Genomic DNA, 21,863 nt, shown 5'->3' on the forward strand with positions numbered 1-21,863 from the left:
CAAGCTTCTTGTCATACCTTTGATTGGAGTTTGTGTATTTTCGTTTGTAGGCCATAACTTTCTTGTAGATCTTGACTTCCGTCCAAGTTACATCCACTTCATACCCTTCCACAACCGCTACCTTTTTTTGTTTATAGTTGTGGGAATGAGAACAAGTGGTTTTAATTAAGCTGAAGGTGGAGAAGTGTGGCTCAATGAGTGGAGAAGTGTGGCTCAATGATTAGAGCGGCAGACCCTGACGCAGAGGTCTAGCCTGGGACCAGGGTTCAATTCCCCGCCTCGGCGGGTTTTGAGCTCAAAATTCCACGGACCTGATAAATCTCGCCTCGGTGCCTATTCCAATCATGGAGTCCCACTCTGCAACTCTGGGCAATAGCTTGCTTAATCTCCACAACGGCCCCCACAACGCTAAGGATGCCTGGCCTCCACCTTGGGGGTGCCCAGGAGTGGACGCCTCACAGGGAAAGCCAGGATGGGTTCCACAGCAGTATTCGTACAAGCGCCTTGAGACCCTTGCGGGTGAGTAGTGCGCTATACAAGTATCAATTTACATTTACATTTAAAACATTTGCTTCCAGGAAAGAAATGTATTGGCTTATATATCTTTCATATAGTTTACTAAAGTTTTTTTTAAACCAAAGTCTAACGTGTAATATTGCATATCTTATTGATTTTTGTTAAATATATATTTTAAATCATAGTTAATAAACAATACAATCAATTGTCAAGTAGAATATAATGAATTAAACATATTACCCAGCAGACAACTCATTAATCAAGGAATTCCTTAAAAGTCATAAAAAGGTATAAATATGAAATAATTAGTGGGAAATTCCAGAGTGGAATTGGCAATATTAATCTATATTCAAACCCTTTTTTTTCTTTTTTTTTTCCTTTTTTTAACAAAAAATAAAAAGGAAGAAGAGATGAAACAAAGATGGGAAAAGAACAAGATTTAGGAAAATGATGTGGGTGAGGATAGAAATGTAGTGAAAGGTAGCCAAAGTAGATTCAGTTGAATTGTTTGAGATATCAAAGAAGAGTAGACAGTCAATATTCTGTGTTCATCACAAATAAGATTCCACCAAGTTAATCTAAGCTACATATTTTAGAATTATCTTTCCAACAAGTTAATATAACTTTAAAAGCAAGTGCGATTAAAAAGATCACATAGCACTGGTTCTTGCAATCTGTAGACACAGTTCCAAGAAAAACATTTTGAATAGATAATATAACATTGCATGAAAATACCCTTAAACACTTTGACCACACAATTTCCAAAACCCAGCCACTTTAGGACAATAATATAATAGGTGTATAAAAGTTCCATCAGAGGAGAGACATGACCAGCATTCGAGAGTGGCAGAGGAATCAAATTTATGAATCGGAGGAGTAATAACCGCTCTCTTAGACACCAAAAATAAAGTTTGAGTAACACTAGCAGCTTTAGAGGTGTTAAAAATTGCACTTCACATATTGTCCCAATGGGGAACAGATAATGATAGAGAAAGGTCTGTCTCCCATAGTAATTCAATAGATGTTTTTCTCAAAGTGTTAGGAGAGAATACATGCTTATATGAGAGAGGCATTGGGGGTGGAATCATAGGTAAGGTTGTATAATTGCATCGAAGGGGTGAATGGGATAGAATCAGGAGGAAAATGATTGTTTAATAAAAAGGATCAAAGTACAGGTAATAATTGGTTATATTGATGCAGATAGGAATTGGAAAAGTTATATCGTTCTTGTAGTTGAGCAAAGGGTAAAATCAAAATTTGGGCGACCAACTGATTGACATAAAAAATACTCTTTTCCTTCCAATGTTTGAAATGGAATGATTTATGATGAAATGTGATACATTTATTTTACCATATAGAAGATGCGAGAAAAGATTGAAAAAAGTTAGACCCTTTGGTAAATATTGTGTGTAAAAAATGTCATGAGCATTTTAAAATTGGTTTTTCTGATATAAATGTACAGTTAGACATTAAAACATCATAAATGAGAAGTTATTAAATAGCGAGTGCTCGAAAATAATCCATTGTGACATAGCAGAGTTATAATATTCTTTGGTCAGAGCATACCATTTTCTATGATATTAAAGTTGGGAAAACGTATACCACCCTCAATATTTGGTCACATTAGTTTAGACAAAGCAATACCAGCATTTTATTTTATTCCAAACAAATTTAGTGCAAATAAAAGTAGTTTGTGAGAAATAGTAATTAGGAATTTTAAAAGGTAACATAGAGAGAGCAAAAAAGCACATGAGGAACGATCATCATTTTAATGGTGTCTAATCTGCCCTACCAGGAGAAAAAGAGGGGAGACCAGGTAGAAAGTACATCTTGCAGTTTGAGTTTTAAAGCAGTAAAATTATGAACAAGTATGTTAGAAATGATGGGAGAGAATCAAACCCCCAAATACTTAATCTTAGTGGGACACCATGCAAAATTAGTATTTTCAAACATGTAACCGTAACAGGAGAGATTTAAAGGTAAAATCTCAGTTTTAGAAAAATGTAATTTGTAACCAGAGATATTAGAGTATAAATCAATCTCTTGTAGAAAGGGCTTTAGGGAGGTGAGGGGATTAGACATATGGACCAGAATATCATCTGCATAGGCTGAGAGTTTGATTTCTAAAGAATTGTGTTTAAAGCCAGATATAAGGGGATTACATCAAATGCACTCAAGGAAGGGCGCCAAACAGAGGAGAAAAAGCAAAGGTGAAAGAGTGCAACCTTGTATAGTGCCTCTCAAGCAGATTAAAGTAGGGGGGAGATATGACCATTAACAAAAACACAGGCAAGCGGTCCAACATATATTAGTTTGATGAAGGAAATACATTTTGGGCCATAACCAAACCATTGAAGAGTGGTAAACATAAACTGCCAATTTATACAAGCAAACGTTTTTCAGCATCAAGGGAGAGAGGAGCAAGTAAGGATGGAAAATTAGAGAACATTCTAGCATTATCGGAGGCAAGCCTGCCTTTGATGAACCAGCCGGGTCAGGCTTAACGAGTTGGGGGACAATAGCCTCCAAACGAGATGCCCAAATTTAGCAAACATTTTACAATCCTAGTTAATTAATGAAATTGGCCAATAATTTTTAAAGAGGGTAGGATTTTTATCCAGTTTAGGAATAATAACAATAAGAGCATCCAAAAAAGATCCATTTGCTTTAGAGTTAAGCAAAAAAGAATTAAAACATTCTAATAATTTAGAAGCAAAAATAGAGGAGACGGAGGAAATAAGTTCAGCAGAAAAGCATTATGGACCAGGAGCCTTGGCCTCTTCAGAGACTTAATAGCGTCAATAACTTCCTGAAGAGTAACATCTTTTTCAAGAATTAAGAGAGTATGAGGAATGGTAGGGGGATTAGGGAGATCGTTGAAATAAGTTTTAATACCGCACTCAGAAGGAGTTGTGTCCTCTGTATATAGAAGTTCATAAGAGGATTGAAAAGCATTAATGATGTCAGAGGCCATTATAGTGTTATGTTCATTAGGAATAGGACCAATATGTTTCTGTTCCGACTTGATTTTTAAATAATTAGCCAACATTTTACCAGCTTTAATTTGGCCACCATGGTATTTAGATTTGATTTTGAGTACGATGTTGCCAGCATCATTCGTAGCAATCTTATTTAGGGCACATTTGACTTTGATCAATTCCAATAAGTTAGCGGAGGATTTGGAAAGGAAGTAAGTATGTTCAAGAACTTTAATATGTTGGAGAGCAATGATAATTTGGAATCTAGCATCTTTTTTGTTTAGCAGAGTAGGCAATATGGAAAGCCCTAAAGGAAGCCTTAAGAGCGGCCCAATTATTGTGAACAATAGTGTCTTTAGAGTGATTGAGTTGAAAAAATTCATTAATAAAGGAGGTTGCTTCCAAAAGAAAGACTTGGTCTAATAGTAAGGAATTATTAAATTGCCAATGTCACTATTTACGGGTATTAAGAGACATGTCAAATGAGGACAAAGCAGGGGCATGATCAGAAATAAAAATAGACTCTATTTCTGATGATTGAATGAAGGGGAGTGAGGATTTAGAGACGAAAATATAATCAATTCGAGACATAGTATGGTGTACATTGGAGAAGAATGTAAATTCATATACATCCGGGTTACAAGTTTTCCAAACATCATAGAATGGATATAAGGCAATGACAGGTTGTAATGCTTAACACAATTTATCAGGTTTACATTTGAAATTCGATTTCCTATCCATAAAGATGTCCAGCCACTCATTAAAATCACCAGCAACAATAATATTAGGATTAGAGGTAGAGCATAACTTTAATTTAACATTATACCAAAATTCGGGATCAGATTTAACAGGACCATTTATATTGAAGAAAGTAACATGTTTTTGATGTACAATAGCATTCACCAAACCCCATCTTCCATTCGTGTCCCATTCAGTTGATAAAATCTGAATATTCACTGATTTATGGCATAAAATGGCTACGGTTAATAGCAGAAGAAAAAATAATCTGACCAACTCATTGATGTTTAAGTGATTCAACATCATTACAATGCGTTTCCTGCAAAAAAGCAAAGGTGCGTTAAGCTTAGACAAGTGAGAAAGTACCTTTTGACATTTGACAAGATGACCCAGAGCACGAATATTCCACGAGACAACATTAAACATGCTGTGGTGTGAGGGTGAAGATACGGGAACAATTACTACAGGTTGCAAAAATTCAGTATTAAGTGATATATATGAAGAGATCGTCACATATTATATCATTATATTGAATTTTCATATATAATTACAGCATGTAGATACATTAGAAACTCAGTGTTCTTCTGTCAAAAAGCAGAGAAAGATGACATTTGGGCCATCCTTGAATAAAGAGTCACTCATGAGGAGACCTAGATGAAGAGAAATGTCGGTTGCCCAGTAAAAACCTAAGGAGGCTGAATATCAAATTGCTCACGTGGGAAGAGTAATTCACCACTATGTCGCCAGAAGCTGAGGAAAGCACTTCAAAACAACTGGTAATGGTGCACAAAGGTACCGTTATCGGGTAATTCCTGAGGAAGCAGGAAGACTGAGCGGCGCATTAGCAAAATGGCCGCTTGCGTGAGGAGAAAATCACAGCCGCAGCGCTGGTAGTCTTGAAAGCATATCTGAGAGATATCTTAATAAAGAAAGGTTGCCGCTATATCCAGGAGTCGAAACCCCTAGCGGGAGAAGAAAGGTAAGGCAGGAAAAGGCTTATAAAAAAGACAAAGCTCTTTGCTCGTAACGGAGCTCAGTAGTCTGCCGCCATCTTGCCTCGGCGTATAAGACACGGCCACATCTTATTGATAAACTAAACACTAAATTCCATATGGATAACTGTAGACAACTGTTTATCTGCTAGGAGATACCTTTCATTTCAGTTTTTTGGCTTGCAATTATCACTACCACCTGCTTGCATGCCCGCATAGTGTGACGATCAAAATAGGTGCTTGGTAACAATGAATTGATGAAGTCTGTAGATAGGATCTTGTTATTGTAATGGTTGGTGCAGTTGAAGCGTGTGCTTATTTGTGCTATTTATTCCTCCCCATTGCAGGTGAATAAATGCACAAAGGAGCCGCCCTGAAAGCATGCACTCTCTGTCTACTCGCCTTTATCTGGATCCAGATAAACGTTATCTGGTTAAGATAATCTTTGGAAATAAGATAGGATATCCAAATCCTTCTCTAAACTATTTTGACGCACATGGTGTTTTCTGGTCAAAGTAGAATGAGCGTGGTGTGGGTGCTAGGGAGGGGGGCCACAGTAGCACTGACCAGGCATCATTCCAACACCACATTACTCTGGAAGTTGCACACTATTGGATCAGAATATTGGTAAGGCAGTTCTAATCACTATTTTCAGAGTTTTCTGTTGGTGGAGCAAGCAGTCCATGTGACTCAGGTCTTCTGTACCTTTACATTGCGGTCTCCATCTTGGCAGTGAAGCTCCCATTGGAATCTGGGCACAGAGGGGTTCCAGAGCTGTGGTCAGCAGGTTTTTTCAACAGTGGCAAAAGGGCTCTGTGCTGTACAGTATAAAAAGGATAATCTTGGTGACAATAAGTGTTATGAGCATCGAGAACTGGACCTGTAAAGATGCTGTCACAAAGGAACAAGCATGTAACTAGCAGGGAGAGAGAAAAAGTGGTCATGCTCAGGTTGGTCACAAATGGCAACAGCCGCATCAGAGAATAAGGAGTTGTCCCACCGGATCATAAATGTATACATAGCCGGGTCTGGTGGCTCAGTGGACTAATGCGTCTACTGCAGGGACCTGTGATTGACCTCATGGTTACAGGTTCAAATCCCGGCGGGTCCACTCAGCCTTTCATCCAACTGAGCTCGATAAAATGAGTACCATTGAGTTGGGTAACAACAAACATTGTTATTCAGCGCCAAGATACCCGTAGTGGTGAACGTGCGCTTTACAAATACACATGTTATGTTACATATCATTGCTACATAATACTTAAATGTGTTTGATTCTTCAGTTACAGACAGTCTTGGGTATAGAATACTGTTTTTTGTTGTTGTAATAAATCTGTTTATCAGCTTTAACCATATTTAACGTCTTGTATTAACATCGGTTTCGAAACTTGCGTATTGGTCACAGCAGTACAGGTACTCTCTATGTGAATCATCGTATTCACATTAATCTCAACCAAAAGTATGTAGTTTTATGGTACAGCCTCCGAAGGATCCAGCCGAGGACCCCATATTTTGGCATGTTTCTGATGAACTCCCCACACTTTATAAACAATCTCTTCTTTGCTCAATATTCCATACCGATCTTCCACTCGGCGATTGTTTGGATGTTTTCTTCTCTCCAGTGGTAGGGCAGTGGCAGGCTCTTTCAGAAATGAAGAGACCCATTGCCAATAAAGAACAAGTATGGTTCGAGCACCCAGGTCTTCCATGATTCCAAGAGGACTAAGAGGACTAATTTGAGTTATTTTAATGCGCTCTGTCTATTACTCACCCTAGGGCTCCACTAATGCCATGCCAGTATCTCTGTATTACTGGGCATTCCCTTATTGTATGATAATAGGAACCAAGTGAAGATTTGCACTTACGGCCTCCCGCTCTTCCCACTTGCCAAAGCTGCGCAAGAAAGTAGTAATACCGGTGCAAGTATTTCAATCAAATCTGCCAGAGGAGTGAGTATATAGCCATGGCCAGGGTAACATTTTGGCTTCAGTCCATCCCTTTAAGGGTTTCCAAGTCAAGTTCCCGACGTTCCTCAAGGCCATCAGGGAGTCGGGTGAGTTGACAAATAAATATCTATAGATCAGTGAAATACCAGCCTTGCCCAATCTATTCATTGCTTTTTATCTTCTAAAGTATTAAACTCATTAAGTACCTTCAATCGGTTGACACATGTTTCTAACGTGTGTTGTAGCTGCAGATAACTCAGATATTGGGTCCTGAAATTACTTAATGTATTCACAGCTCCAAATATCTCCAAGAATGGAGATGATGATCCGGTCCCAGCCATGGAAGCTGAGGAGTTTCACCATCTGTGTAAGCCAGATACCCTTGCACAGGAGGGGTGGCTTCAGTGGATCTGTTATACCATTTAATATGGCTAAGAGCTGCAGGCCAGCCAGGACATGGTAGCAAGTGACAGATGGAAGGGTATAGGGTAATATTCTACTTTATAGTAAATTAAAAATCTAATGCATCTCTAACAAGCATAGTTCTAATTTGTTAGGTGGATCACTTCGATCCCCAAATAGCTAGTCATTGATAGTCAGTTGATTTCATCATCTGTGAGGCGCAATAATATCATTTAATGTCTGCCAACCCACACCTGCATCTTAAGGGTACTGGCGGTGCTTCCTAAAAGAGATGCATGGGATGTTTAAAATCCTGTTTTAATAAGGGAGTTTCACATTAACAATTGCCAGTTGCCAGTCCTACCACAGAAACATAAGAGTACCAAAAGACGTTTCTTATAACCAAATGTTTAGACAATTCTTCTTGAATACAAGTGTTATTGATTTAAAAAGCACTCACCATGATTAAATATTGCAGTTGAATCTTACACAAGCGTCTGCAATTGAGGTATTAGTTAAGGGGGTGATTCCCAACTCCAGTAATAACAGCAACCCTTGGCAGGGTGAACTTTTTTTCTTCTTTCCCGTTTTGTCGCAGTGAACTTTTAAAGGCACTAAATTAACCTGATCTCAAACCCTTGATAGCTGTGGCGCAGAGCAGACAGGCTTAATTTAGAGGCACCGTGCATAGTATTTATACAGTAACAAAACAGCAATCAAGTCAAAATAGCAATATTCTAAAAAATCCCATACCAATTTTAAAAAATAGAGTACATTTTAAGAAATAAAATTTCACCAAAATGACATAAATCTAATAAGGGAAACCAGACCTATGAATTCTTAAAGTTTAAATGGAAAAAAGCACCAAAAAGGCACAAATTACGGCCATCTGCGAAGGAGTGCGGGTCGGACATAGACATCCGATTCGACTTATCCAAAGGTTTTAACTCCAGACTTAGGGCCTGGTTTAGAGTTTGGTGGATGGATACCCCGTCACAAATGCGAGGGATATCCTGTCTGCCGTATTACAAATGTATTATATACAATGGCCTGTATAATTCGGCGGATGAGATCTCTGTTATGTTGTGACTGTGTAGGCTGCCAGCTGAACTCAAAGTCAGGCTCTGAGTGTCTGAAATGGCAGCCAAAATCCCTAGCGGGGCAAGGCTCCAGTCTATGGCTGAAGACTGCTCCACGTCATTGAATAGCTGCTGGGCGAGGTCTCGGTGAAGCAGTAGACTTTTGGTGGGAAAGCTCAGAGTGGGAGGAATTTTAATTTTGCTTCCACAAAAGGTCCTTAGCTGGGCTGATACTCCTGTCATATTGCCCAGTGAAGATTTCTTCCTTTGGACTTATGTTGGAGCTCAGATTCTTCCAGTATGGCAAGGCTGCAGGTTGTAGCTGAGTAGGGCTCCATGAGGCCAGATAACTTCTCCACGAGGTCCAGGTGAATCGGATTTGCGCTGCGGAAAAACTCAGAGCGGGAGCAGCTTGGATCTTTGCCCCAGCAGCAACACACCTTTTGTAGGATCGGCTTGGCAGGTTGGTCTCGGACCTCAGAGATCTTTTGGAGAAAAAACTTTCTAATTTCCAGATTTTAGGAACAGTTAGGAAGAGTACACTTTGACACCAGCCAATTGTCCAGGGCCTTAGGAACAATACTTGGGGGTTGTGGTGGGTCAGGGGGTTGAAGATTCACTCCAGAAGAGACCAGCAGCAGGGTCCAGGGCAGGTCCTGTTGGTACTGGACAGTTGCAGAAAAGGCCTGTTGTAGCTGTTGTGTCCCCGTAGCTTGAACAGGAGGTCAGCCTTATGACCCTTGGAGTCCAATGGGTACAAGAGGGAGAGCAGGTCCAGTCTTCTAGGCTCTTTTTCAGGTATCAGTCGGCAGGCCTTGCTCCCTTCTATTCTTCCATAGGTCTAGCAAGTGTTCTGAGAAGGGTACTGGGGAGCCACATTTATTTATACATAGCATTGACCTGTGGGCGAGGGAAACTCCTAGCCACTCCCTAACCAATGGGTTAACATTTCCTAGGAGTGACTCTACCCACTTTGCAGCATTTCCTGTGTGTCCTGCTGCAAACATTCGTACAGTACCCCTCTCTATCTAAACCCAAGATGGCAAAACCTTTTTTCCCTTTTGCAAAACTCCTATGCCTACCGCGTGTGGCCAGGGACCCTTCCTCTGTGGTCATTCTAATCCAGGTCTGGGGGCAGTTCCTCGACCACTGAGATTGGTACCTGGCTGACTGTGCGGAGATATCTAGCCAAATTTAGGACCTAGTGGGACTACTATAAAAGCCAGGACTTTAGCTTCTTGCAGAATTTAAGAGTTAAGGATATAATGAGCAGCGGCAGGTCATTTCACGTTTTAGGAGCGATGTAGGAGGCGGCTTGACTGCTGGATCTTACTTACTGTGTGCGGGACGTGTGCAAGTGCGAATCTGGACAGGTTTGTGAAAGGTGCATTTTTTTCTGTGATTGCATACAGGTCTGTGGCCCCCTTGCTAGGCAACCGTGCAACTTTTGTTTAAAACAAAAAAAGTGCACTACGAAAACAGTACACAAAGGAAAAAATATAGTATTTGTTATGAGCAATGTGCAGTTTTGTTTTTGGAAACATTTTTTTTTTTTACAAATTCTTTTCAAAGCTGTGTCCTACAGCAAGTTCAGCTTCAAGAGATCTGCTTAAGGGAGGATGTGAGCTATCTTCACAAAAGGGTGCTTCCATTATTCTAATAAAACTAGCTCTCTTAAACAATTCACTATAAAATATGACTTGATACTACAACATTTGTACTATTAAACGAATTAGAATAAACTTATGTGGCATATACATTAGAACACAATACATCAACATTAGTTTTCGATTCCTTTACAAAGTGTTGAAGTTCAATTTTATTATTTTGATTCTAATATTAACAATGGATGTATCTTTTTCAGTTCGAAAATATTCTGCAACTTAATAAAAAATATGCCACAAAAAACTAATCTTGCAATAATTTGCTAAACAGAACTACCAAGTATTACAAACAAATAACATTCTAGGAGTTTTAGCATTGTTCAAGCTTGTTCACCTTTGCACTTCTTGTTTTTGATTGCTGCTCCGCCATGAGACTTGCAAGTGGAATATCACTGACCGTAATGGTCTTTTAAAATTGGGTTTTGAACCTTTAGTGCTCAACTTTTGATGTACGGTCAGCTGTCCTTTAACAGCTGCAGGGCTAATGGAAGGATTTGTGTGGCAGGTGTTAACAAGTGTAGGTTGACTGAGGAAGACAGTTCTACAACCCTGCCTATCATCTGTGCATAGGTAGCTATGAAGCACAGCCTAAATACAGGACATTTACCAACCCTCTTTTGGTAAAGTGCATAATTTGTGGGGTTTTCACAATGGTGCATTTTGTTTAAAATTGTATTACATTGCAGCTTTTGATTGGCACTTGGTACATGGATTAGAGCCACTGACCTGTACATATTTTTCTGGAAATCTTCTCTAATGTGAGATCTACCATAGATGGATTATTTCATGCACGTGTGCCTAAAGAATACTTTATTGGATTGTCTCCTAATTCAGTTTGCCTCTGGAGATTCCTTGCTGAGTGGAGAAGATTGCTGTGCTTAACAACTGGCAGATCAGAGGCCCATTACGCAATTGTCCTATTACATAGGATGCTGCTTCTAGGAGAAACGGTGGGAGATCTGAATATCAAGAGCAATTAGCAGTACCTCCCTGCTGATTAGTGGAAGATCCTAACCTGATCAATACGAAGAAGGCAGACTATTGGCTCTGGTGTCCAGTAGGCAGCCCCTTTGAAGTTTTGCACGGAAGGGGGAAAACCTGTGTATGATAGAGGCCCATAAAACTTGTAGACTCCATTTTTGTGATGTTGCTCATTTTGGATCTTTCCCAGCATGTTGTGCCTGGATGGAACAAACACTGACCTGCTTCTGTTAATGTCTGCTGGTGATGCAGGGATGATGTGGCATCTCTGAATTGGGTGGGCAGCCACCTAATTTAAGACCTCTCCTCCCTCCCTAAACTTTTGATCCAACAGGATGAGCTTAGAGGGAACCTTGAAAGAGGAAGGACCAGGTCAGCTGTTCACCCCTGTCATGGGTCTTAGGGAGGTCTCACGACTCATGACAAATTAATGTTTTGATTTGAATTTCACGTTTGCAGTAACACATGATATCACACTTGCATGCAGGTTCTTCTCATTTATGGTGTGTATGATGTTACCAACTCTCTACTTTTGGAAAAGATAATCGATTTGAATAAAAAATATTCATGAGAACACCAGAATTAGGTTAGAGGTTGACATAGGTCACCTTAACATAGTGCCAATATCTGAAACCAAATTGGCAAGATAGGAGCCCGTTTGTCGTCCTGATGCATGCAATAGCAACAGTCCACACTGAACCATGGCAGCGTTCTTTGAATTCACACAATGGAACCTAAAGTCCTTGTCACTAAGTTTGGAGTCCAGTGTCCACACTAGGGCCCTCGTGCCTTACCACCCAGAAACGTCACTTTATTGGGGCACAGTAGTCCACTCAGCTCCTTTTGTCAACCTCGCCTCACCTCACCTACCTCCAGCTTGCCAAGAAATCATTGATCAGGTCTCCACTGTAGACTTTATGTTAGCTTGTCAAATTAAATCAAATTCAAATTTCAAAGCTTTATTCGACAGCATGTCATAAAAGCGGTTATACATCCTAACACTACACAATAAATACTACAATGTTAAATTAATTATTTTTAAAAAACTAATTAAACCATAATGCTGTCATGTTCCAGATAAAAAAACAATTTATACATGATAATTAAAAGTAGTTCAATGAAACATGAATTTTAAAAGTTGATCTACATTAAGCGGTGTCAGTTAATTCATTGGGCAGTATCTAACTGTTGTAAAGTGCAGGTGCGTATAGTCCATGCCCAGCCTAAAAATTTTGCAACGGCAATCGCCACGCAGGGTGTGCAATCTGATTCCAGCACTCTTAACGCCTCTATGTACCTACGTGTACCTAAGTTTAAAAACACAGGTTTTATCCACTTCCTTTGGGGACTTACATAAAGGGGACAAACAAACAGTAGATGAGCAATGTTCTCGATCAAGGCTTTGCAGTGGTGGCATTTGTCATCCTGATTACCTGACCATTTATGGGTAAATGCTTTTAAAGGAAGGGTCCCGATTTTGAATTGGAAATACAATTTTCTATCAAACGGCCTTTCAATAATGTCCCAGTAAGGCTCACAAGATGGTAAGGGTTTGATATCCAGAAAACGTCCTGTTAAATTAGTGTTGGATCCAGTACTGTAAGCAGTCGACCATCCAGATTATCAGGCCCCCTGATGGGCGACCTTTTAGGATTTTTTGTGGCTGGAACTTGGAAATTAAGAAACCCTAAATGATGTACTGGGGTCAATGACCATGTTTCCTGAAACAGTAGGATGTCAAATTGGTCGATAAAGTTGCACCATTCTGGTGATATTAACTTGTTAGTAATTCCGGCAATATTCCAAGAAAGAAAAGACAACCCTGCCTCATCTGCTGTGAAGCATAAGGGGGCCTGAGTTGTTAATATACCTTGGGTTTCATCCTCCAGCCCTAAATCTGAATCTATATTAATAAGATGTTGACCTAATGGTTCTGATGAAAGTGCCTCTGGACCAGGACCAAAACATGTCTCTAACAAGTTGGGGCAGGACTGTTGCTCGTAATATTTATTTTCCTTTCTGTTCACTGGAAAAGTTGGATCGCCCACCCTTTTCTCTTGGGTCGTAGAAGTAACATTTATAAGACCAATCCCCTCGTCTATGGGAATATACGTTCTATTTAGCTCGGCTGGTTCATTGAGCACTACACTGTCAGCCCTCTCAAGTCAATCACATTCGTTCAAGTCTGACAGTGCCGCAAATCTATTTTCAAGACTGATTCCCCATTCGCTGAATTGTGCACCCCTGCCCCACTTATTTGACACTGAGTTCCACTTTGTCCTTAATATACTTGGATTCACTGTACAATCTCTACAATAGAAAAAGTCTAGAGTTAGCAGAATTATGTCAGTGCTCCTGCGTTGTGGGGGAAATATATTTGTCAAGACATTAGGGAGTACTTCTGGACTTGAAAAATGCAAAACTACGCAATCTCCTCTAAATTTTTTCGCACTGTTCCCTATCCAGTCTACCCTTCTTGCCATATTAATTTCCCCAACTAGCTGCTGTTTACCCCATGGAGATATCATATTATTAGATAACCAGTGGAATGCTTTGCTGATCAAGGAAGATGTAGATTCCACTTGACCCGGCTTTAAAGGAGGTACATTGGCCAGGAACAGAACAAGGGGGGAAGCCTCTACAATTAGTTGGACCGGGCCTTTCTCTAAACCCGTCGCAGTGGGTTTTGATGAGAGGTCTTCATTGGCTGTTTCCTGAACATCTTTAACTACTGGGTGCTGAATAGGGGGAGGATTTGATACCACTTTATCCCTACCCCCTAGCCCATTCCCAAGAACATCCACATTTGGTTCAACTCTGTTTGAAACTAGATTTGGTATGTTACTGTCTTGTTTATGAGTCCCCCTAGTCTATTTACCTCTGCTGTCAGCTGGTCAATTTTTGCTACCAATGATTTAATAATGCATTTGATCTTGGAATCAATCATACTCCCTAGCTTTTTAATTTGATCATCCTCCAATATCTCCTTCCCACCACACTCCCCATTTGCCTCTTTTATAGCCGTATTTTTGGGTGGAGAGGCTGTCCTTTTCCTACTAGAGCGTAACCCACCACGTTTACTCAGGCCTCTTCTGCATGCTCTGGCTGTTCTAGTTACAGGCACAGACACCGGGGAGGGGGAATTATCTTCTATCGTATTAGACTGATCTGCGGAATCATTGTCTAAGTCAACAACAGTAGGTATATTTTGATCAGAATTGTCATCTGGGGGAAACTCAATATCTGGGGCATCACTGCTATGCACCTGTATCGGGACTTCTACCAGGGTGGGTTCTGGCAGAGAGTTCTGTGTAGGGGTAATGGGAGGAGAACTCAAGCCCAGTGACATCCTTCTTGTGCTATTAATTTTACTAACAACCTGCACTAGGTAATTGTCCATGGTATTAGATACAGAAGAAGACTTTTGCTTGGACATGTTACACACAGTTAGATAATAGCACGCTTGCTCTCGGTAACCCTAGGGCAAACAATGAATAGCGGTTACGAGTAACACTAAAGCACAAAGATTCCACAAAAAATATTAACAATAGTGAATCTCACTAGAGGGAACCACAGATGGGCCACGGCAGCAACAGGCAAGGAACCTGGCCCAGCCCAGTCACGGTCAGTCTCGGACTGTCTTAGACTGTCCGCCCTTAGTCCAGGCTTCGACGGCGCGTCCCGCGCGCGTCCTCGCGGGACGAGGTAGCACGCCGACCTTTAAGCGCCTCCTGGTGCCGGGTGAACCCAGTGGCGGCATCTTCCTGAATGGGGCTTCTGGGATTTGTAGTTTGAGGCAGCACAGCGGGGCAGCTCAGCAGAAGCCCGGCCGGCGTTATTCTCCAAGAAAGCAACACAAGGTCCTCGGCAGCATGCCGACCTTTAAGCGCCTCCTGGCGCCGGGTGAACCCAGTGGCGGCGTCTTCCTGAATGGGGCTGCTGGGATTTGTAGTTCGAGGCAGCACAGAGCTCCGGTCACCCCACGGAACAACGAGGGAAATCAAGGTGGTTAAGAAACGCCTCAGCGGGGCAGCTCAGCAGAAGCCCGGCCGGCGTTATTCCCCAAGTTAGCTTGTCTCTTTTAGGGCACCTAGGAGTATTTCCACCTTCTTGTTTAGGGTGTTCCCACTGGTTATACAAAAAGGAGTGCTCATCTACCATGCTTATCCATGGCTGTGTGGATGGGGAGCAGAGCTGAATCGCATCCATCTTGGCTTCACCCTATAGTAGCCTTCTTATTGAATTGCTTCGAACAAACCTTCACAGCCAAATAATTGTTTCCAAATTGCATTGACCTCTACAGAACTAATTAAACAGTGAGCTAATGCCTCTCAGTTCAAGCTGTACGAGTGCCTAGCTAAGCGTGGTTTCGATATGAATTGTTTTCCGGAGTCAATCTGCGCCTTTATGTGCTCTCCCACTTAAAGACTGGGCAGAAAAGTAAATGTTTACAAACCTCTTAGGTATTTAACACATTGGTCTTCCTGTGTGTAAACATTCTGTACAGTTCAGCCACTGTCCACGTATAACAAGTTTAATTTTGAGATATCCCATTTCTGTTTAGTGGTAAACTCTCCTGCTTTCATAGTTTCTCACAGACCTCCAATCTCTCACAATGAGTATTGTCTATTTCTCCATACATCCGACTAATCACACTACATGACGTTTTGGTTCTTAAAGGATTAGGTTGTCATGTAGTAAGCATTTTCCCTGCAGTGAAGAAGTCTATTAGATGGCAATGCAGGAAAAATACTTCCCTAAATAATTGTCCTGTTAAAACATCTATAAGCAAGCATTGTCCAAGCCGATAGGTCTGGCTTGCATTTTGAGCTCTGAAGAAAACATTAAAGAAAAGCCAGTTGCTGTGAAAAGAAACTAAATAAAAACAACTGCTTTCTATACACAATTCCTCTAGAAGATAAAATAATTAATGTGTGAGTTAAATGTTTGAGATAGTGTACATTTAATTTGTAAAATAGTCCCTCATCCAGGGCAAGGCAATTGCTACATAGGAGGTGGAATGATTTTCATAACAGCCTATAGCATGAGGTGGGAGTAATACTCCTCTAGGTGGAGCCAAGACTAATGATATGTATACTTTAGAAAAATTGTGACAACAGGTCCTGCTGTCAAGGGATATCTAAAACCTATAGCAAATTTCTGTTTCTTGCTGTTGGGACCAGCATTTCTCAGAATCTGAGAAAGGTGAACAATATGAATAAGGAATACTGAATTTACTATGGCAAGTACATACGTTTCCTTTTCATTTATATTTGATAAATTACCCCTGACATGAAGTCTTCATCATTTTGTTTATCTTTAAGAGGCGTGGGTGCTGGCTGCAATACCAAGGAAGTCATAGACAAACTGAGGTATCTGAAAGCAGAAATTGAAGATCTGGACTTCAAAGAAAAGGAGCTGGATCAGCAGAAATTACGGCTTCAACAGAGCATCAAAAACGTTATGGAGGACTCCAATAATAAATTATATCCTTTTAAGGTGTGAATTAATTTACAAACAAAAACTAATTGAAATTAAAAAGGTAAGCTAATTGTAATCGGACCATTTTGACATGGGAACATTTCTCCAAGGATTGGCGTTATCTCACTGTGACTGTAAATTGTGTTGCACAACATGAATACACTGCTGTGTAGGTCTTTTTTTATTTTGTATTTTTTTATCCTGGAACAGTACATCATTAACACAGCCACAACCATTCCGATCAGCATAAGTTTACAAGTGACATGCTGTATACATTTCAGGACATTCATCTTACACGTCATGATTGTTAACAGATGCGGGTTACCACTATTACAACAAGTCCCCTTTTTCCCCCGTCAGGGGGGGATCACCCCGGCCCCAGTGTATTCACTCTGCGGTGACCTTGGGTGAGTCGGTAGTTTGAAATGGTTGACAGAACATCCCCCCTACTTTCATTCCATTTCCCCAGATCTTTGTCCATTTGTGTGGGCACCCCCTGCTCTCATACTGCTGTGCAGGTCTTGGTAGAAGTATGTGAAGTAGTTTACTGGCCCTTTTCTTTGTTCCATTGGAAACTCACTTGCACTGCTCTTACTGCCGTACAGCGGATCTGACTGAGCTGGCAATTGATAAGCATGTGATACTGCACTGAGTCTGTTTTTTCGTTTTGCTATATTAGTTTGTATATTCAAGAACCAAAAGAATATTTGTATTCCTAAACAGATATCCTATAATGTCTTTGAACATCAGCTGCCTTTTTTCGTACCATCTGTGCTAAAAACCTTTCTAGATGAATGTGTTTTATCTCGTATAAAAACATATTGTTGCTAGTTTCTTGTTTTTTTTCTGCTAATTCTGTTTTCCTTGACTTATGTTGCTCACGTGTTCATATGTCACACATGAAGACATCTGCAATTGCTTCAATGGTAATTGTTTTAATTCTTTTACTGTTGCATACCGTTAGTAGAAATATAGGCCTAATATAATGGCTAAGAATATCACACTATGCGTGAAATATTGAAATAACGATTCAGCAATACGTTCTGCGGTTCCTTTGTATAACTGCTTGCTAGCCGTTGACCAATACAGTTGTTCAAAACTTAACCAAACTAACATGCCAACTTGTTGCTATTGTGTAAAGCATTGATTCGTTTTTGGTTGCACAGCCTTTTTACTCACTTGCTTCTAAGCAACCACACTTATGTTCTCATGTATTTATTTATTTTGTATTTGTAAAATCTTCAACATACGCTGTCTATACTCGCCATCTAAAAATGAACATTGGATAATACATTCTGCAGTTTGTCAACCTTAATATACTACTGACACTAAAAATGTACCCATGGCACCAGCAACTGATACATCATTAACATTCTTTTAATTTATAATCTTAGCATCCTCACTCAGCTGCAGCAAAGTTTAATAAAATTGTGGATATTGTTTCTGGATCCTGATCACTACAGTTCACAGATCTTCTTTATTCCTTTCCTGGGCTTTTCCTAAATAGTCCCTACAAGTCTATGTTTTCATCTCCTTTGACCTGAGGCTCTTGCCCAAGTTCATTGTAGGACCTTTACTGGGACTCTTATTTGAACCCCTTGCATCTGCTCCCAAATATTGGTATCCAGATTTGTCCTGTGATTAAACTCGATGACTTTAAAATGGAAAAATAATTTGAACATAATAATTTATTATCCATTCAGCTTTACCACATAGGTTCTAATCATTTGATATAACCTGAGAATTTTCCAATTGTGACAATAGTTGTATAACTGTTAGAGACAAAGTTCTTTCCACTCCTGTGGACACATTGGTTGTGAAACCGGGTCACTAAACCTCTGGAGATGTACTAGGGTCCCTTTATTATGCATAGCAATTTGGCCGCCATTTTCAGAGGTAATGTGGACGTCATTATCAGTGGTAATTACTTTTAAGATAATTGCACAAATAAATCACAACTGTTTATTAAGATTTTGATCTACAATGAAATCCACATTATAAAATATACATATTACATGATCAATACACATCTAAAATAACCCTTACAAAATGTGAACATTTTAAAGCACATCATTTTATTCACTGGCATGAGTAATAATTGCAGCAAATCTTTTGTCGAATGAACTTCATGTTACAAAAACAGTGGCTTCAACAGACAACAGTAACTAATATGTAGTAAAGGGCAGACAAATAAAACATGCTCTGTAGTTTGAATAGAGTGTTGGCAGAGATCGCACAGTCTATATTCTGGAGCCATCCCACCCAAAGCGCTAGCTACAGATTTTAACAGTAAGATATTCATACGGAACAATAATAGAAAGCACTGGATGCGGTGCTCCAAATTCCACGTTTAAATAGGGTTGAGGCTCTGCCCCAGAGCATGTAAAAATTATAGCTTCCATCTTCTTTTATTCCCTGATAGTGTATTTAAAATGTTCAAGTTCAAAGCGGGACATTGCCATTAAATCAACTCTACTTAATCTAAAGTGCACAGTACTTGGTTAAAATTCTTATACAAAGAGTCAACCTTCATGCTCTGACCTAGTGCTTCTGTGTCGAGCAGACCTCTAAATGTATTCTCTTTGCTAAGCAAAAGCCAGAGCCCATCGGAGGAGTGCAGCAACACCTGAAGGGACCCATTTTGAGACGTATTGCTTTGATCGAAGCTAGTGTATCTCAATTAAAACATTTTACTAAATATTTTTCACTCCGTTATGCGCAGAAAATTCAACATTTTATATCAACAACTTCAATACCATAAAGCAATATTGGTAAAACTTTAGCGATATACACAGCTATTAAATGGTTTAACAAAATGTATTTTATTTTATTTCAGTACACTGCAGCAGATACATAATACATAAAAATATATGTTTTGTGCTAGTTTAAAAAAAAAAAGGTAAATTCACGATGTGGCTTGATTACATAACTTCTACAGCATACAATGCTACAAAGTCTAACCGGGGATCTTCCTTCAAATTTATTAAAGTGCAGTCTAAAGTGCAATCGGATTTTTCTGTGATTTTTATAGTGTAACACACTTCATACATTAAGATACATATTTCATTTAGTTATAAAGTGCAAAACATACTTCCAAATCCTAAAAAAAAAATCCTTCCCTTCTCTGTCCCCTTTGTGTACAATATTTATCTTCTCAGTACATTAGGATACTTGATTATTTAATTTAGTTATAAAATACGAGGCTTACTTAAAAATTCCAAAAAGCGTCCCTTTTCCCCCTCCATCCTCTTTGCGTACAAATTCTCTTTAGCATATTCATTATTTCTTTTCAATCCATTACTGCTGTTTTGGTGGTTCAGCCGATTTCCAAATAGTGGTTGTTACTGATCGTGTCAGTATCATTGGGATAGACCACCAACTTTGTGCCAGAGCTGGACAGATTCCCAAGTGTTTGGAGCCCCCCAAAACAATAGAATGTAGATGTATAGCATATTCAGCCCTGAGAGAAGCCCACATGTACCTCAGAACCCCTCCCCTAAATAGTGTGCCACATTCCACAATGAAATGATCCAGCTACTAGGTATTGGTACTTCTTGTACATTGTTTGGAAATATTCGTATTCTATTTATGCAATTATAAAGCAGTATAATACACCATCCACAGATCATCGAGTTGATTTCTTTGTAAAATAGGGCTGCTCTACGTTTTGGAACAGAGATGGGAAGCGTCCAACCACTCCTCTTGAGTTGCATTTACCTTATTTTCTTTTAACCGTTTACTTTGAAAGGGTTGACGCTGATCTTTAAAATTACACTTCTGATTTAAACTAATATTACCCACTGACTCTGTTTTTCTTTTCTCTTTGGTGGAGTAAAATAAAACATATACTAATTCCACTTATTGATTCAATTTGCAATGGTTGGTATTTCTGCAAAACAGACAATTTGTAAATAAACCAATTAATTTTGGCCCCAGACTACTGGGAGTCTAGTTTGCACCACTTCCCAAAAAAACGTTAATCAACCAATCTGACTTTCTCTAGGTTGTACTTCACCCATCTGTACACTTCTTGTTCCAATACTCCAGGGGACCAACTTTCAAGAGGGGGTTCTGCATGGAATCCTTAACCAGTGAAATACATGTTTCTTTTTGAACAGCCCGAGAATATGGTACATTACCTCTTTCTGTTTCTTAACTTTCGGCAGAGTAGGATCTGGGTTGGGAAACATTCCATCGCACATAGCAGCTAGAAAGAAGTTATCAATTGTCTTACATTTATTGGATTTGTAGTACCCATCGTGAATTATTAAATAAGCACCTAAATAATAAGCTATCCAATTTAGGAGAGATAATCCTCCTTCCTGAGCTGGCAAACTCAGTTTCTTAAAGCTTTTTCTAGGATTGCACTTATTCCAGATAAAAGGGCTAGTGAGTGCATTCATCCTTTTGAAAGATTTTATGGGATCATTGAAAAAAGAGAGATTTGATAGAGGAAGGATCTGCATTTTTACCGCTAATACTCTCCCAATAATAGAAATTGGTATCTTGATCCACCCATCCATTATAGTTTAAATTTGGTATTTAGGGAGCAGTAATATAATTTATACTCAACTTCCCAAATATCTGACTGGCTTATGCTGATATAGAGTCTGCAAGTATTGAGTCAAGGAATTTACACCAGTAAACCTTTTATATATTTTAAACAAATCATGAAAAACCATCCTCTTGGGTGACGAAAATAGCACCAAATCATCCACATAGAATTTGAGTTTTGGTACCTCTGGAGCCATTTCCTTTACCCCTCCACTTTCCCCCAGAAGGCATGCTAGAGGCTCCGTAAACAAGGTAAAGAGAGATAGTGAGATGGGACATCCCTGCCTAGTACCTCTGAATGGGGTCCAAAACCCTACAGTTTAAAGTTATTGCAGCTGTTGACCCCTCATAACTTGAAGCTATTGGCCTTGTGAGCTGATCCTGAAATCCCATCATTTCAAATAAGTAATTCCAGCTCACAAGGTCAAAGGCTCTTTCTGCATCGATATACAGAATTACTGTTGGTATCATATTTTGAGTAAAATAATCAATGACTTCCATAAATAATGCGAGTTAAAATACAGGTGGCGCC

The 21,863-nt window shown here is 39.6% G+C and overlaps 1 protein-coding gene across 1 annotated transcript in view; it reads left to right on the forward strand.

The window, feature by feature from the left end:
* E2F5 (E2F transcription factor 5) overlaps window positions 1–21,863 on the forward strand; it is a 325,128-nt gene that overhangs the window by 20,286 nt on the left and 282,979 nt on the right. Inside the window, exons 3-4 of the mRNA XM_086965947.1 lie at window positions 16,621–16,782; window positions 17,660–17,703. Coding sequence (XP_086822073.1) covers window positions 16,621–16,782; window positions 17,660–17,703 — 206 coding nt within the window. The remainder of the gene's footprint in view (window positions 1–16,620; window positions 16,783–17,659; window positions 17,704–21,863) is intronic.

This window comes from Lissotriton vulgaris, chromosome 4_1, assembly GCF_964263255.1.
Source record: "Lissotriton vulgaris chromosome 4_1, aLisVul1.2, whole genome shotgun sequence".
NCBI lineage: Eukaryota > Metazoa > Chordata > Amphibia > Caudata > Salamandridae > Lissotriton > Lissotriton vulgaris.